The sequence below is a fragment of the Equus przewalskii genome, chromosome 9 (genome assembly GCF_037783145.1).
Source record: "Equus przewalskii isolate Varuska chromosome 9, EquPr2, whole genome shotgun sequence".
NCBI classification, from domain to species: Eukaryota; Metazoa; Chordata; class Mammalia; order Perissodactyla; family Equidae; genus Equus; species Equus przewalskii.
The window spans coordinates 78,127,899-78,145,458 of record NC_091839.1 but is presented as its reverse complement, the minus strand read 5'-3'; the positions used below and the strand labels follow the sequence as shown (position 1 = coordinate 78,145,458).

The 17,560-nt window shown below is 42.3% G+C and overlaps 1 protein-coding gene and 1 long non-coding RNA gene across 3 annotated transcripts in view; one reads left to right on the top strand and one right to left on the bottom strand.

Moving 5' to 3' along the window:
* Positions 1-910: 910 nt before the first annotated feature.
* LOC139073415 (uncharacterized) lies at positions 911-7,789 on the bottom strand. Its single transcript, XR_011522137.1, has 3 exons — positions 7,653-7,789; positions 6,298-6,408; positions 911-1,221 (listed from the first exon to the last, which is right to left on the bottom strand). It is a non-coding gene; the product is annotated as an uncharacterized lncRNA (long non-coding RNA).
* An 84-nt stretch (positions 7,790-7,873) lies between these two features.
* Positions 7,874-17,560, top strand: part of MOXD1 (monooxygenase DBH like 1) — an 84,303-nt gene continuing 74,616 nt past the window's right edge. Inside the window, exon 1 of one of the 2 annotated variants that reach the window (XM_070557175.1) lies at positions 7,874-8,208. In XM_070557175.1, the coding sequence (XP_070413276.1) occupies positions 7,945-8,208 (264 nt within the window). In that variant the 5' untranslated portion in view covers positions 7,874-7,944. The remainder of the gene's footprint in view (positions 8,209-17,560) is intronic. The other variant, XM_070557176.1, reaches the window with a different exon arrangement.

Sequence of the window (17,560 nt, the reverse complement as noted above, 5' to 3'; positions counted from 1 at the left end):
AATTTCTTCATATTAAAAGGGTCATTTGCTTCATTAGGTAATTCAGAATTGAAAATAAAAATGCTTTAAGAAATGGCTACCAAATGATTTATCGGTTTGTCTAACTTTGCCACCTCAAATAACATGCATTTTATCACATAGTGTTTCCTCTTGTTCACAGTGAACTAAGAAGTAAAATTAATGTTATTTACTCAGTATTACTTATTATTTCCTTGGGAAATATATCAATCCAGGAATTTCTGCAAGACTGAATCAAGACATCACTTTTAAAGAGGAAGAGAGAATGGAGCAGGAGATGCTGTGTTCTGGCTGATCACTCAGCTTCCTCTTTGTGGGAGGCTGGTCAAAGTGGTCCCTCGGGTCAGGTCAAGCCCCTTTTCTGGAATATTTAAGCCTCCTAAATATTCTTTACATGGATAAGCCTACCTCATCATGGTAGATATTGTTGAAATACTTTCAGATCAAAACATTGGTTATGCTAGTTGAAAAAGCTTTTTAATAGTATTGGAGATATAGAAATAATATTTCCATTTCTCTGGTTTATATCCCAAATCATATTTTTTGACTCCCTTACAGGTTTTTTTTTTTTTTTAAGGATTTTATTTTTCTCCTTTTTCTCCCCCCAAAGCCCCCCGGTACATAGTTGTATATTCTTCGTTGTGGGTCCTTCTAGTTGTGGCATGTGGGACGCTGCCTCAGCGTGGTCTGATGAGCAGTGCCATGTCCGCGCCCAGGATTCGAACCAACGAAACATTGGGCCGCCTGCAGCGGAGCGCGCGAACGTAACCACTCGGCCACGGGGCGAGCCCCTCCCTTACACCTTTTTTCTAACTTAACAGTCCGGCAATATAAGTATCAACAGTAAAACATTATTTGTCAGTTTTTTTTAAAGGAAAGTTTTCTTCTTAAAATTAGGTTTTCAAAATATTTCGTCCCACTAACTGGTTAACGCTGATAGTCATGGTCTGAATTATCTAAATGCCTTTACTCTCTAATGTCACTAGGGATCACAAAACAAACCTACAATTTGAGAAAATGTGACCATGGCAATTTTCTCCATAACTTTTTGCTGCTGTGAATTCTTAGCACTGATTATATACTTGAGGAAGAGAGCTAGGTTGTTTATTTTTTTCTAAGTTGTTCCTTACGAGACGTGCACTCTCATTTTATGTTGCATGAAGTTTAAATTTTCAACATGTCTAGTTCTCCTGTTCCCAACATCTGAAAAAAGGAGAAAAAATGGTTTCATAATTACCAGTTGCCCTAAAAGAATAATTGGATTACTCTAAGTGGTGTGTGTGTGTGTGCGTCTGTGTAGAGAGCGCGAATAAGACAGATAATAAGAGAGAAATAAAATTTAAAGTGATGACTCACTTTCTTCTACTTCACTCAAACTCACATCCCCTCTTTACCTCATGCCCCTCACTATGACTTTTTTGACATTAAATTCTTATATGTTCCATTGCCACATAACCAATTTCAGTGTATAGCCGCTCCTCTGGGAACTCAGTAACCACAGAAAGTTTTAGAAACTTGTGTCGAGAAGAGCTCCAAGACCTGCAGCAAATTGGTTTTCTGTGGTTTTTAGTTTTATTTATAGTCAATAAAAATACTACCAATAGAGTTGTTTGATAAGAGATGTAAAAAATTTTCTAAAATATGTAACAGTTTATGGTATTCATAAATATTTAATATTATAGGGAATTTCTTCCTTCACAATTGAGAGCAAATCCTGTTGTCTTTGTGCTTATATCAATGGAAAAGCCGTTTTCTTCCTTAGTTTCCTCCACGTGGGGAGAAGACACCACTGCCCTCACAAAGTTCCTGGATGTAACATACCTGCAACTCTCAATAATTCCATTATTGTTGTTATTGTGACAATGTGTCATCATTATCATTGTTAGTATTATGGTTTTCCTCCTAGAGCTGACAACACCCGGCTCCTTCCATAACTTCCTCCTAGTTATTCTGTATTCTTTTGGTGTCTCAAGCTCACTGTTGGAATTGGTTTTACCAAGTATTAACTTCCATAAACGTGTTGGAAGGAGAAAGAGTAGAGAGGAAGGAGGCACTGCGAATACAGTCAGATTCACTCCAAGCCTGGGGCTCCCCAGAAATTACCCTTCTGGTCACACTTCTGTGTTGTGATTATTATTGACACGTTTACTCCTAAGGCTAATTTTGTAATGGTCTGGAGTTCTGATAGACTCTGTTTGGCCAAACTCTGCTGTAAGTAAGGTGACAGCAATTATCTGGTCAATTATAGCAGTGACAGTCAATCTGATTATTGGTTTAAAATTTACAGTCTTTTGTTTAATTATCTAAGTAAGGAAAAAGGTACCTTTTAAGACCAAATTGCATTTATGTAAGACTAAGTTAATCTTTAATTTCTAAATTAATTAATCTTTAATTTCTTTCACTTCTAATTTGGATCTTTAAATATGGAAACTTCCAAAGAATTGAGACTAGAGCTTAGATTTAGGAATGAGAGGAGGTAAAATCTTGCGGCATAGGGAAATACACACACGCATATTTTTCTTTTTTATACAAGTATTGATCTCAGACTGTGTCTTATATTTACCAGTTTCCATATGGAGAAATAATTTCTAATTGTTCATTTTTCAGTCTTTCATTTAAGGGAACCTCTTTTCATTATTTATTATGCCTAGTAATGATTGTAATGACTTCGATTAAATTCTTTGGCTAATTAAATATTTTTATATTTATATTTCTAGTATTTATGTTTTTTTCATTACAGTACAGATTTCTTTAAACTTTTCCCAAACCACATGTGGAATTCTGGAATCAAGTAGTATTGAGTCATCTCATCATTCTAGTGTGGACCTAACTTCTTACTCAGTTTTGAATTGATGCCCACTGCTCATTTTGATGAGGCTCTTAGACTTTTCTTTAAATTGGTGGCCTTAGAAGTATAAACACAAGTATTTATATGCCAAACCTGTTGCAGAAACAGAAGAGTAACATGTAGGGAGTCCTGAGCTTGGCGAGAATTGCATTGTATTCACAATGCCCTCTTCCTCTCTACTCTTTCTCCCAGCATGTTTACAGAAGTTAGAACTTGGTAAAACCAATACCAGTGGTGACCATGAGACATCCAAAAGAATCACTGTTAAGAGGAGGATGTGGAAAGAGCCAGGCATTGTTGTCAGTGGTGCCAGGCCAGCAACTTTCCTGCTGTATCTATTTAAAAATCGTAACCTTGAACAATTCACTTCTCTCTAGGACTTTCTTTCCTCAGCTGCAAGATGAGAGTATGGACTGGAGGGTCTCTAAGGCTCTTTCCAAGCCTGACATTCCTAGAACTAACTCAGGTCAGTTTATCACCCCTCGTTTCTTCTCCCATAATCACTGATGGCTTCAGTTACTTCTTCCCCATGGAAGTGAAATTTGAAGAAATGTGAAGACGTGATTATTTTTCTTATGCTAAAGATCACTCTGATAAAGAGAACAATTTAGGGGCCTACTGCTCTCATCAATACCCAAACAACTTTTTAAACATGCCTTTATAATAATCTTGTCTGAGTACTAGCATAAATCAATTTCTTCCCTACCACATTATTGATGTATGTCATGGTTCCCTGTAAAGGGAAATTTTAACAGATGGTCATTAGAGATTAAAAAAAAAAAAGTATTATTTTTTCTTCTACAGATTTTTTTAGTTGAAACAGTTTTATTTTAGAGCATAGTTTATAGATAATACCAAAGTGTAGGCTTTGCAGTAGAGACGGTGGTTTGCTTGCTGTTATTTTCATATGGAAGAGCCAACAGTGATTTGCAATGCCAACTGGCACTCAATTTCAAAGTAACCTCAAGAACTCAGGTAAGCCCATCTCAGTTTCCTGATGACAAAGGTAAATGCACAATAGCCTCCCTTCTTCCTCCACACCACCATCATTAGCATCATTCATTATTAAAATGAGGGGTATAACACTGGGCTAACACTGAATCTTGCTCATGTGAAAAAGAATCAGCCTGTTGAAAGAAAGTTTCAAAGTGACGACCTGGTGGCTTTAAAAATTTTTATTTTTTTTATGGAGATGAGCTGGAAGCTAGAGAAAGTATGTAGTTTATAAAAAAAAGGAAAGGAAGAAACCAAAGTTCTATTTTTGGCTTTTCTGCCACTGACTCATAGTATTAACTTGAACCAGTGACCAACTTTCGTCTGTTAACTAAGTCTATCCACACAAGAAGCTTAGTTAACAGACGACAGTGAAAAAAATGCTTCAGCTTCCCTATTTGAATGCTGGAGAACTGCTGAGATCACTTATATAAATATTTTTCTCTAAGCTCCCTAGAAGACAGGAACTTTATAAATACTTAGTATTACTGTTGCACCTTGGGTACAAGCAGACAGGAAAATTATGAGTCTCCTATATTTAAGTAAGAAAAAACCTAATTCAGATGATTCTCATTCATGCCAAGCGACTTTGCATTGGCTTGTTCCTGTCCCTTGGGCTTTTCTTTTTTTGTCTTCTTCCCCCTTGCAGTTGATGGATGTGGAAATATAAATAAATGCTCCCAGAGTGTTTGGGAGGTGAGGAAGCTCAGCACGGTGCAGTCATGCTGTGTATCAGAATGGGTGAGGAGTTAAAATAAACAGTACATTTAAAACTCCGGATTGAAAGTGTGAGAAAATGATTCACTTTAAGAATGAGTAATTTGGTTGAATGTTTTGAACTTAAGACCTCACTGAATCTCCAGTTTCGTCTGTTCTGTTTCTTTTCCGGATCCATGTGGAGAAAAGAAACCTAAAAAATATGATTGTAACTGGCATGTGTAGAGTCTCTCTGTTTATTTCCAGTGGAGTCTTCTTACAATATTAATTCACCTGTCTCTTTGCAACTTCTTGTCTAACAGGCTCTTCCCCCGAGGTCTGAATGGAACTAGGTTCTGAAATGATGATCTTGGAATACACATAGGGTTATTTTTGGATGGTGGAATTTCAGGTGATTTTTCTTAGTTTGCTTTCTTATTCACAATTTTCTGCATTTCCTGACCTTTTTCTTTAAATAAGGAGCAAGTATCATTTTTATAAAAGAATAGTTTTTAAAAAAGTACATTTGAAACCCCTTACCGCTGATGTAATCTTCCTCTCTGCCTGCCGTATACTTCGAGTTTTTAACAGACCTACACTTTCTTCCGGCTTTCCTTACAGATTTAAGACAAGCAGCTATACAGTAATTAATTTCCAAATTGGGAAACTGAGTCCTCTATGCAGTTGAGTGGGGAGTTGATTTTGATCTTGGGAAGCCAGGGAGCTTCTGAAGCACACTTAGGTAAAATGTTCTCTTTTCATTTCCTGGGGTAATTCAAGCCAAAGAAGAATGGGTCTCTTGAGAGTGAATTATGCTAATAATGTTCTGCTGTTGACCTAATCTGAAGATGATTATATTAGTTTTAATATTTCTTGAGCACACAGGGTTTTTTAGATTCAATGCCAGTCACAGACAAACAAAAGACAATAACTTCACACTCAACTCATCTTACTCAGTGAAAGAATAAAAACAATTTAAGAACTTTTCTTTTGTGTATTCACCTGTGGTCTTTTCTATTTTTGTCTCAATTCCAACGCAGAGCAGAACATTTAGTCATATCTGGGGGCCAAGTGCACTCCCCCCATCCAAGTTTGTTAAGAGAATGCTTTCCCGGAAGATCTGGAAATGCATCTCTTTACTCTTCCTACAAATATTTATTAACACCTGTTGCATGCTGGTCCATATTCTACGCAATGCGGTTAGAACGAGAAACCAGAAGCGGTTCTCGTCTAATGAGGCTCCTGGAATAAAACAAGGATTAGACAGACACTGAAGAGTGGGGGTGCCATCATGAGGTCTGGACAAAACATTCTACGGGCACCATGCTGGAGGGGTCAATGCAATCTGACTGAAGTGTGGCAAGGAGGATCAGAAAATACTTCAAGGAACAGAGAGGAGAAAAAGGCAGCCATGTTGGAGTGAACAATCTGAAAAGGCAGCGACCTGAGACAGCAGGGCTGTCTTCCGAGGAGGCTGGAGGTCGTTTTCCTGTGTCTAAAGGGCAGTGGGTGAGTGAGACGAGAGGGTTGGAAGGTGAAGCTAGAACAGGAAACGGGGGTCAGATTCCAGATGTGAATCTGAGATCTCTATAACGAACTCCAGGAAGCAGACACTGCCATGTGTTCCAGGCTCCTCTAAGCTAGGAATAAAAGTGGGGCCACAAAACTGGAAGTTTGCCTTGATCACTCTGGAGTATCGAACTGCCCTGAAATCCCTGTGCAATGTGCTGAGTGTGCCTCACCTGGTGCCAAGGTCCACTCCTCTTGGCCTCCATGTCCACCATTTTGTTCCTCTCTCCATATTCCCTTTCTCTTCCTGGCTGGAACCGGCAGCAGAAGCCACGTCCCTGGTGCTTGGAGAAGCTCAGATTTAGGGTCACAGCTCTCAGGCTGCTGCAGTTGATGCCACCGCCCCTGATGGCTGCCCAGTGGGCCCCCTGGCTGCTGACAGCTCATACTCTCAATGCCTCAGTTCTTTTAAAGCTTCACAGGCTCTTTTATCTCTTGCCTTGTCCCAAGGATTCAACATCACTCTTCTCTGCTGTTGGCCTAGGGCCACTGGCTAAACCCATGGACCTGGATCTCTGGATCCCCTCTCTCCTCGGGGATGAGCCCCTTCTCAGGCCGCACTCCATGAACTCCCTGGTAAGCACATCCACTTGAAGGTGCCTTCCAGACAGGGTCAAATATGCCTGAATCCTTGGGAGAACACAGTTTTGATGAATGATGATAAGTTTGGAAAAGTTATGGGAACAGAAATGGGAATTAACAACTAGAGCAAGAAAACCAGGCTGAAACATGACTTGAAGAGAGAGCAGTATAGGAGGTTTGTGCGGGGCCTCCAAATCCAGAGCAAAGAGCACATATCCATATTTTTTCCTCTAGCTTACTTGTTTTTCTATTTTGTATTGTTTGTATTTTTCTAAGCCATCTTAGAACTTTTTTGAAACATGGCAGAGTATAAATAAATGAATAAATAAAGAAGGCAATTTACAGTTGCCACGTTCAGTAATTATGCTGAAGACAGGAGTGATGTGGTCGAAGGTCGAGACAAAAAAAAAACCCCTTTTTAATAAACATGACTACGGCCAGAACTTGAAATAGCAGGAAAAGAGGATTTCAAATTAAAATCTGACTCCCAAATGATGTTTCAACCCTGACCTACTCTGCTGATGGCAAAGTAGTTTGGCAGAATTCGCCCCCTCAAAACCAAACCAAACCGAACCCAAACAAACAGCAGGCAAGCATGGGGCGGGGCGCTGACTCCTGCAGCCAGGAACAAGACTTCCCAGACGGGGGCTCGCGGGGTGGAAGGGCCAGGGACGTGCGCTGGAGGAGGTGATCCCTGTCCCTCCCTGGGGGCATCGCTGGGTACAATGGCTCCGGGAGATCAATAGCAACGGATAGAGAGATGCTACTGTTACCCTGGACGGGACTTTCTCGCTTTCCCTCCACTGAACCCAGGATTACGCCTTTTGATCCTTCGACTCCTCCCCTCCCCGGCTAGGCTGAACTTGCCCTCTCTCATCAGTTTCCCATTCTTTCCCGGGGATCCCTCCCCGTTCCCCTACAAGTGCCAAGCTGTCCCCCAACTCACGCCTCCCTCTCGCTTTTCTGGGCTTCTGCTTCCTCCCTCTCCTTCCCGGACGCCCCTCGCTGCCCTCCCCGCCGATCCCAGACCGCGGGGACCGAGTCGGGGGCGCGGGGCGGCAGGTGGATCGGCGGGAAGGGCCTGGCACGCAGCCGGGGTGGGGAGGGCGCGCGGTGCTGCCCCTCCCGCGGCCGAGGGCGGGCGGAGGCCGAGGGGCGGGCCCGGCTCCCGCCGCTGCTCCTCGGGCCGCCCCGCGCCAGTCGGCGGGAGCCCAGGTGCCGGGCGGCAGCGCCCGAGGATGCGCGCCGGGCCGCTGCTGCTGCTGGGGGCGCTGCTGGGCGGCGCGGCGGCGGGGGGCTCGGGCCGGCCCCTGCCGCACCGCACGCTCCTCGACCCCGACGGTGGGTACTGGCTGAGCTGGGGCCCGCGGGGCGGCCGGCTCGCTTTCCGCCTCGAGGTGCGCACCGCTGGCTACGTGGGCTTCGGCTTCTCGCCCACCGGGGCCATGGCCGCGGCCGACATCGTCGTCTGCGGGGTGGCCCACGGGCGGCCCTACCTGCAGGTAAGCGGCCCCTCCCGAGCCCGCCGCACCCGGGGAGGCGCGGTTGCAGCGCCCCGGGGCCCCGCGTTCTCGGCCCGGGCTACACGCTGTCACCCCGCAGCGCCAGCCCCGCGCGCTCCCCCCGCCGTCGCTCCTGCACCCCGGGGCCCAGTCGCCGCCGCCAGCTCTGAGGTGTACCCCCGGGAAGCGGAGCACGGGGGACCGCAGGCAGTTTTCCATCTTGGATCACTTTCCGGTCCCCAGCGCCCCATTAATAAATAGACCTCCACGTACACACCTGCCACGCATCCGCCTGCGTCCCTTGATGGGAAAACAGAGGGACCCTGGCTTTGGGGACCTAACAGGACGGTTCTCTCAGGGTTGGAGGGGCCAGAGAGCCTAAGCACTTTGCTTTCTTGCTGTCTAGGGTCGGGGATCTCAGAATTTCCCAAATCACAGCGATTTTGGAGCCCCGAGGCACGGGGCTGATGTCAGCTATCTCACCCCAGAGATAAATGAAAGGTCCCCAAGAATCAAGAATCGGTTAGGAACTCTGCTGTTCCGAGAGCCGCTTAGGAAGCCGCATTTGAAGACCTGCAAAACCGAATCCCCAGGCAAAGTCCCCTATGACGGGGCAAAACTTTCCCCTTACTTTAGCAGCCAGCAAAGTTAATTTGACAGCTGCTGAGTTGCTTTGAAAGAGCCAGGGTAGAGATGTTGCCTGTTCATAGATGTCTTTATGAACAAGAAAAAAAAAAAAAAAAAAAAAGACGTGAGATGACCTGAATGATAAGGTAGTTAGGTTTTCTCTTTGATCTTGTTTGTTTGATCTTGACCAGCATTTGGACACTTTTCCCAGATGACATAACATCTTAGTAAATGCGTGCATGCTCTTTGTTACTTATCAAAGTTCATCCAAATGCTGCCCTGTGCTAACCAGCCCTCTCTTGATCCGGATGAAAACTCCTGGCTGTTGTGGCATTGTGTTAACGCTGTGATGATGGGAAAACCAATGTACCAGGTGGATTTCACAATGCATTTCTCAGTATTTATTCCTGACTTCTAAATTTGATTTCCACAACGTTCTGACTGAGATGCCATCAAATTTGAATGCTACCTTTGGCTGGAAACAAAGGAAATGACATCAATAAAAACTTCAAAACCACCCTGGTGTCGATTTTTTCACAAATTAATCCTTTCCTCCCCAAATAAGTACTCTACTGCTGCAATAAAATAAAGTTTTACGAGGATTGCAGTCTGTTGAAGTCATTGATGTATAAATTTTCTCCTGCTGCAGCATCTCAGACATTAAATTTGTAAACCAAGAATTTGACCCCAAACACAGGCCTCCCTGGCTGAATAACTTTCTTGCCATATGAAGTAACAATACTTTATTTAACTACCTATTTGAGCCAACTCTTTTTGTTTTTTTAGGGTGGGGATTGTAATATGCCCCTTAACTATCTTTGCATGTTTTTTTGAAGCACACATGGGAAATTGTACTGTGGTAATTTCATAAAGCAGGGTGTACTTTCAAAGATAACTTGATATTGTTTTTCCCAAAAAGTAGCATTTCTAGAAAGCCCACCCAATTTGATATGAAATGAAAGGCTGGGGCTAGAGTCCTGTTTCATCATGCAGTGACGGGTTCCCTGTAAACAGACACTTTGTTAAGCTACAGTGTCTTCACAGTGCTGCTGGTTCTTCACAGAGATTGCGTAAGAATTAATTAAGAGGTCTTTAGATTGATTTTGAACCTTTCTTAAAGTAAAAAGTGAATACATATTGCTATGAGATAAAACTTAGAAACGGACACTTTCCCAGTATATTTAATAAGCAAGACATAGGCTTTCTCCCCTCTATTTATATTCCTAAGGAAATAAAATCCTTATTTTTGTGTATAAATACAATCATTTTCAGTTGACTGAGATCCTTTAATATTCCATTTCCTTATACATCCTACTCATTTTAGAACATGAAATACAGTAAAATTATGCTAATTAGTTAAGTGGAAAGACAATTCATTAAAAACCTTTTTAATAAAATTAAAGATATGGAAGACTAAAAATACAAAGAAATGTATCCATCTGGGTCATTCAGGCTGGGTGATTCCATTTTCCAACACTTGAAATTGAATCTTTTCCCTAGAAACTATTTATTTGAGATTCTTCATTCCGTGGTATGATAAGGGTATAATCAGCACCTATATCAAGGTAAATATCTTCTTCATCATAGTGTATGTGATTCCATTAGTCGACTTTGGATTTCGTGTAATTTTACTCCCAGGGAGTACAAACTTTACGAGAAACAATGAAACAAAAAACTTTGGCTTCTGGGGCGTCAATGTAGGTGCAGCAGCCACTGATGGTTGGAGATGGTATCAAGCTGGATGATGATAACCTATGTTGACATCCCACTCACCTCCCCTGGTGACTTTTTTCATGTATTTCATTTCATACTTTCTTATTTAATTTTTTAAAACTTGACCTTTAGATATATTTTATTCTTTTATAGTTCTGACTTTAATTTTTCTGATTATCTTAAACTCTTCAGGAGGTTGTTAACTCCTGGATAACTACATAAGAATGAATCCCAGCCAACCAGGTAGACCATTGTTGGCTAAATAGATGTCACAAACCCAAAGGCCTGTGGAGGTCAGGTCACAAATGTGAGAGAGCGATGGGGCCTGAGGGAAACAGGCGGGATGTAATTCGACAGAGAACTGAGGGGCGACCGAGGGACCTTGAGGAAACCTGAGGTTTTGTGAGTGAACTACTGTTATGTGGGAATGTAAATCAAGTATTGCCAGATCCTGTTTGTTTTGTTTTTCTTGAGAGAAGACAGAAATTTAGATTTTTTGTGTGTGTAAGTAAAATCTTCTGATTACTAAATACTGGCCACAGGTCAGGCTTATACAAAGCGCCATGTAGCGCACATACACAGACAAGTTCAGCTGAGATACAGCTCATGAATGACTTAATCTGGGACCAAGAGGAAAGGTCCACACAGAATCAAGCCAAATTAAGAAAATCCATGAAAGTCAGAGAGGCAGGTCCATTTCTTTTCAGGTTTCTTCTGTGCCAAGAATATTCTGTCCAGTGTCAGAGGGGACCTTGCCTGTTGTTTTGGTTGTCTGTTGTTGTGTGGCAAACCACCCCAAAACACAGTGGCTTAACACAATGACAACACTTAGTTGGCGCACAAATCTGTAGTTTGAGCAGGGCGTGGTGGGGACAGATCTTTCTGCTCCACTTGGTGTCAACTCCGAGGTGAGTGGCTGGAATCATCTGAAGCCTTGCTCACTGGCTTGTCTGACTGGCAGTTGGTGCTGGCCGTTGGCTGAGACCCCAGCCGGTGCTGTGGTGGGAACGTGGCCTCTCCGTGTAGCTGCTCGGCTTCCCCACAGCAGAGTGACTGGGTCCCAGGAGTGAACATCCCAAGAGGCCCCGGTGGAAACTGTGTAGCCTTTCATAAGTTAGCCTTTGAGTCACGTATGTGTCTTCTGCTGTAGTCACAGTCTCACTGTATTTAAGAGGGGACGTAGGGGAATGGAGTGTATTAGTGTGACCATCTTTGGAAAACCCATTCTACTACAGCCACCCTCACTGACTAGCCACAGTCGCCTTCCTCTCGCCACTTTTGAGTACCTGCCTACATGCATCCACCCTCTCTTGACACTGCTGAGACTGAGGGCCAATGTTTACTTGTCCACCTTCTTTCCTTTTCCTCGTTCTCTCTCTCTCTCTCTCACACACACACACACACACCACCCACTCATAAGAAGTTAGTGAACACTTGATAATTTCTCCACTGTCCTATTGCATACTCCCTCCACCTCTCCACCCCCGAAAAAGAGTTCTGAACTTCTCCAACCCATACTGTCCAATGGATGCCATCACTAATTCAGGGTTAGACCCAGTGAGACTGCCTCCAGAGGGCAGTGTGACATTTGCTTGTAGGCGTGTGGAGGGAAAGATCAGATGTTGGTTTCCTTGCCTCAAGACAACAGACTACTGTACCCAGAGAGGAGGCATTATGGAAATTTGCCCTTCCCATTTTGTAACCCTCTGACCCTAGCTGGAGATAGTTCCTCAAATGGTGTATAACCAGGTACAATCAAAATAGGAAAGAAAAGAGAGCAATGTGGTTGTGAAGTGAAGCCTGCCTCCATGTAATCTATGGGATAAATTGTTCGGGAGCGGCTTCCACTTGGGGAAACATTACCCCTGGGATGCAGCTGGGGTCAGTTTCTACACTGTCTTCCCCAGAACTGCCAGGGGTGGGGGTGGGACGCAGTCTCTCCTTTTGCGTTGGCTTTTGAAAACCTCACCATTTTGTCTCAATGAGTTAACTCAGCTCTCACTTCCCTGATGGATTCGTGTCCTTTCCTTGTACTTTGCCCCTTTTTGACACAGAGCAATCCCACCCCCACCGGAGCCACTTAGCAACTGTGAGTCCCTATTTGAGAAAAGTAATCCGGGGTGATGAATGCCCAGTTTGTGCGGGTTAGAGAAGAGAGCAGCATTGTCGGGCGTGCCCGTAGAATTTGCACAAAAATTGAGTCCCTCTTCCTCTGGGGGTATAAATCACTCGTGAATGGAGGCTGAAACATATGTCATCATTTGTTACAGCCTTGCTTGTTGGCTGCCTCTAAAACTGAAGCCTTTCTGTGATGAGAAGTCTTCTGCAGCAGGCTAATTGCTGCGGGGCGGCTCGCTGAGGAAGTGCTTGGAGCCGATTTGAAATCAACAGAAAACAGCGAGCATTCTTTGCGGTTAACGATGTGCTTCTTTTAAGTGCACCCCAGCCAACGGCAACAAAGAAATGTTTGGAAAGCAAATTGAAAGCTGTAAGGGAAAGATGAAGAGAGTGCGCAACCCTGACACAGCTCAGCTGGGGCTTTGTTAAGAGATATTTATAAGTCTTCAGATTATAGTGTCCCTGTCCCCCCCGCCCCCCAATTTCCAGATGACAAGGGACCTCTCGAAGCTTCATGCTTTGTGCATTAGTAATTCGGACACATGCGCCAGTGTCATGTGCGAACACATGCTGATGCTCTTCAGCTGTGTGGTTCTCCCTGGGAGAATAGATGATTTCGTAATGCCAGCCTGAGGAACCGGGCAGACCTAAGAGCCAATGCACCTGAGGTCACCAGCAACGTTCAAGGCTTCAGGCAACCAATGACATATTTCTGGATTCTTGCAAGGAGATGCAACGGTCCACTGCAAAGAAAGTGAACCGTGATTTATTGATTCATCATTTGTAATAGAGCCCTATTAAAATAAAGTTGCTGGCAAAAGAGATGAATTCATTATACATCATCATGTGTTTGGAAATGTTTTGATCCATATTTTTAAAAAACTGCATATTGATGCTTCACAATGCTGTTTATTGTAACTTTAACTAGTATAGAACTTTTAAACAGAAAAATATTTCTCCAGGAAGCATCTTCCAAATCCATGTCTTTTTAATTTGTTAAATTCTAGAGTAGATTAAAAAAAAAAAAAAAGGCTGCTGGTAAGGACAGCATACAGCACATAAGCAGAGAATTCTGCCAAAATAACTTCAAGCGAATAATTTTTGTTAAATGTAAAATTGGGATTATGTATCAGAGTGCTATACATTAATGTACACAGCAAATTTAATTTATTATTGAGGTCTTTCTTATTCATCTAATGTAGCCAAAAATTATGAGAAAATCTTTAAACAACTTCTGTTTTTACTGGTTAAATATTGATGTTTTTGGTATTTACTTGGTGCTCTTCAGAGCTCAGAGTTTGGCTGATTCCCCTCAAATTTACTAAACTACCCTTCTCCCCCTCAATTTTACAGGTAAGAAACTGAGCCTTAGATAGCCTTAGATAGATAGCCTAGTAAATGGCTTGTTGGAGGCCAGACAGGTCAGCAGGCTACATTCATTTCCTCTGCATCCCGGTTCAGTGTACTTTCTTCCCTGCAAGCAAGCAGCAGCTTACATAAAAATATGCCAGTTTTCTTCCTCAATAGTGAAAGAACATGTATAATAAAATACATTTTTAGACAGATTGATAAAATAAAATCATAGTATTTCTTTTAATACTTTCGTTCCACTACAAATGTCATAGATATGCATTTCTATGATATGATTTTTCATTGATTGAGTTCTTAATATATGTCATATGTTATAAGTCCTTAAAGTGTGTTATCTCATGTAGTTTTCATGTTTGCCTTAGGAGGTCAATATCTGATTTCTCCCACTTTGTATGTGTATAAACTTGAGGCTCGAGGTCACACAGCGTGGGAATCATTTGTGACTTTCATGTGACTGTTTCAGTAATGTGCTCACCTGTGGGTGGAGAATGTCGGAATGTTCATTCACTCATTCAACCAATATTTACTGACTGTTATTGAACAATTCTAGATGCTGGGGGCACAGCATTGAGTGAGATGAAATCAGTGGTATCATGGAGCTCGTAGTTGGTGGGGGTGAAAAGTAAATAAGCAAGGAAAATATCAGAAAATGGTAAGTGCTGTGCAGAGAATTAAAATAGGGTGATGTGGTAGGGGCACCTGTGTGGCTGCTTCAGATTAGGATGCTTATAATCAAAACATGAAGGGAAACAAGTGTCCTAAGTTTTAAAGGTTGTCTTTTGAGATTAACCATAGTGTTTATAACTCAAAGTATTATATACCATGAAAAAGATTATCTGGCCTGGGCATCAAAGAACTGAGTAGACCTTGAATATAGGAAACTGCCTACCTGGAGGAAATATAATTAGTGTTTTTTCAAATGTGTCTGAACCACATGAGCTCTCCTTTCTATTTCTGTGGCATTGTTACACAGATGTTTAGTAAGCTCAACTAGAGTCTTTCAAACTTTGATCTAGAGACTTGGTGATTTTGTAGAAGTTTCTTTCTTAATAATAGGTGTGAGTGTTTTTCTCTTCTACTCTGTGTTCCTTCTCATCTTCGATAATGTTAGAGAGCTAAAAACTTTGAGAAGCTAGATCAACAAAAACACATGTGTCTGGGGAAGATTTCCATCTCTCAGGCAATTTTCAAACTAAAAGTGAAATCTCAATTTCTTAGATACGACTAAATTGATGCCTTCTTTCCCCCTGCAAAGTTCATGCACTGAAACCCACTCATCCATGGAAACTCGTGGTTGATGAAACCATGTAGCACCTAGGCCTCCTGGTGCCTTGGACATCCAGATCCCTTTGGACAGGGCCAAGATGGATCCACGCTATGGCAGATTGCAGTCCAGTAACGAGCAGGCAGAGCTAAGAGAGAACTGAGAACTGGGAAAAGTACTTTCTCTGTCAGAAGTTCCCAAACTTTCTGAATGTTAGAATCACTTGAGAGGTCTTCCAAAGATTCCACTGTCCAGGAAGCCCCTCTACCTCCCCCAGACCAATTAAACCACAACCTCTGGGAGGTGGACACAGCCATTAATATATTGTAAAGTTTCCCAGGCAATTCTAATGTGCACACTAGTTCAGGAACTACTCACCTTGTGTGGTCAGGCTCTTTTATAGGAATCAGGTGACTTTGTGGTCAACCTACACAAGCTTGGGAGATTCCAGGCATAGGGCATGGGGGTGCAAAGCAGGATTCAACACACAGCAATTCACAGTGACCATTTGATGTTCGAAGCAAGGGCTTCTATGTGCTTGGATATTTAAGGTTATTTTGTAAAATTCAGAAATAAAGTGGGTTTTCCTAGAATGGAAACGCTTCTGAGATGAGTTTAACAAATTTGTTAATGATTCTAAGTATCTTCTCAAATGTAGGTGCCGAAACAAGAGCGGCAATGGAAGAAGTATGGGGAGTGATGTATCTCAAAATATGCTGAACCAGAAATCTCTGTCCTCCTCACAGCCTTCTACCATTCCTACACACCCTTCTCCACTTGCTCCTAGCTGCTGTCTTTCTAAGCAGCAGGAACAGCTGCCCACGCAGAGTCTAAACTTTATAAGTTGTATATGGTCAAAGGGCATCAAAGGAACATTATTAGAGGAAGGTCCCAGGTAATTCTCAGCCTGTATTTAAGCCAAGGGAAGTTCTCTGTTCTAAAATCTTTTGTTAGAATTAATGGTAACAAAGTGGACTCCTGTTATATTTGGAAAAATTCTCAAGCATCTTTCCAGCTATGTAAATAGATCTCCTCCCCCTCCCTCCTCCGTTCTCCAAGGTTACTAACAAGCAGTGAAATGCTCTAAAGCTGTCGTTGCGGAAGGGAAATGAAGCAGGGGTGGTGGGTAATTAGTATTTTATTAGGATATGGACGGGACGTTTCCAAGTTGATGACCGTGTCAGTGCTGCCACAGCTTCCAGAGGTACAGGGGCAATTCCATGTGCTTAGCGGGTCCTCAAGAAATACCTGCTGAGCTGTTAAAAGCAGGCGGTGCTGGTGTGAACCCCAGAACTGCCTGCTACATAGTCAGGTTCGTCGTGTGGCCCTTGACACACTCCTTAACCTCTCCAAGTGACAGTTTCCTTTAGGAAGAAGGGAACCATGAAATCGAATGCATGGGGTTTTGTGAGGATTAAATGAAATAGGCGTGCAAAGCACTTAGCAGAGTGTGTGGCACACTGAAAGTTCTCAATAAACACCAGATATTATTATAATGAATCAGTCATTTAGTGGAATGTCAGAATTATCAGAAGATTACATGGAGACAAATATCCTAGCTTTTCAACTTGGGCAAAAGATGGCTGCTAAATGTATAGATGGGAGAGATTGATAACAATTTTTGAGAAAATTCGAGGACAAAATTTAAGCAATTGATTTGGGAACACTTTGCAATCATTAATGACTGGAGGCGAGCATGGTTTCCATAAACACAGATTATACTGACAAGACTGCATTTTCTTTTGCATTTGATTTTCTAGACCTCTAGTTGGGGGTATTAAATAAATGGTCCATCTGAATGATAGTAAGGTTTCTCATGATGTCCCTGCAGAAGATGGACTAATAAAGTTGAATTAGTTACAATCACAAAAATTTAAGCATACTCAAAACATGTTGATAATACACTGGCTACAGAATGAAGACTCAGAAGATGGGATTATATTAAAATAATGAAAGGAAACTAAAAGTTAAAAATTCACTGAGAATACAAATAAAGTTAAAACACTTGGTTAAAAAATTAGTTGTGTATGTACAAAACGTGTAAGATTGGATTTAATTGGAATTCATGTGAAAAAGGTCTAATAGTGATTTCATTTTAAGCTCGAAAGATGTGCTTGCTAAACCCACAGATGCAATATTAGACTATAAACTCTGCTGTTTACGTCGAGGGAAGTAACACTGACGTAGTACTCTGTGCTAGGCTAATCACACCAGAAAATACCTTCTAGAATAATAACACTTTTCAAGGATGTGTGGGTG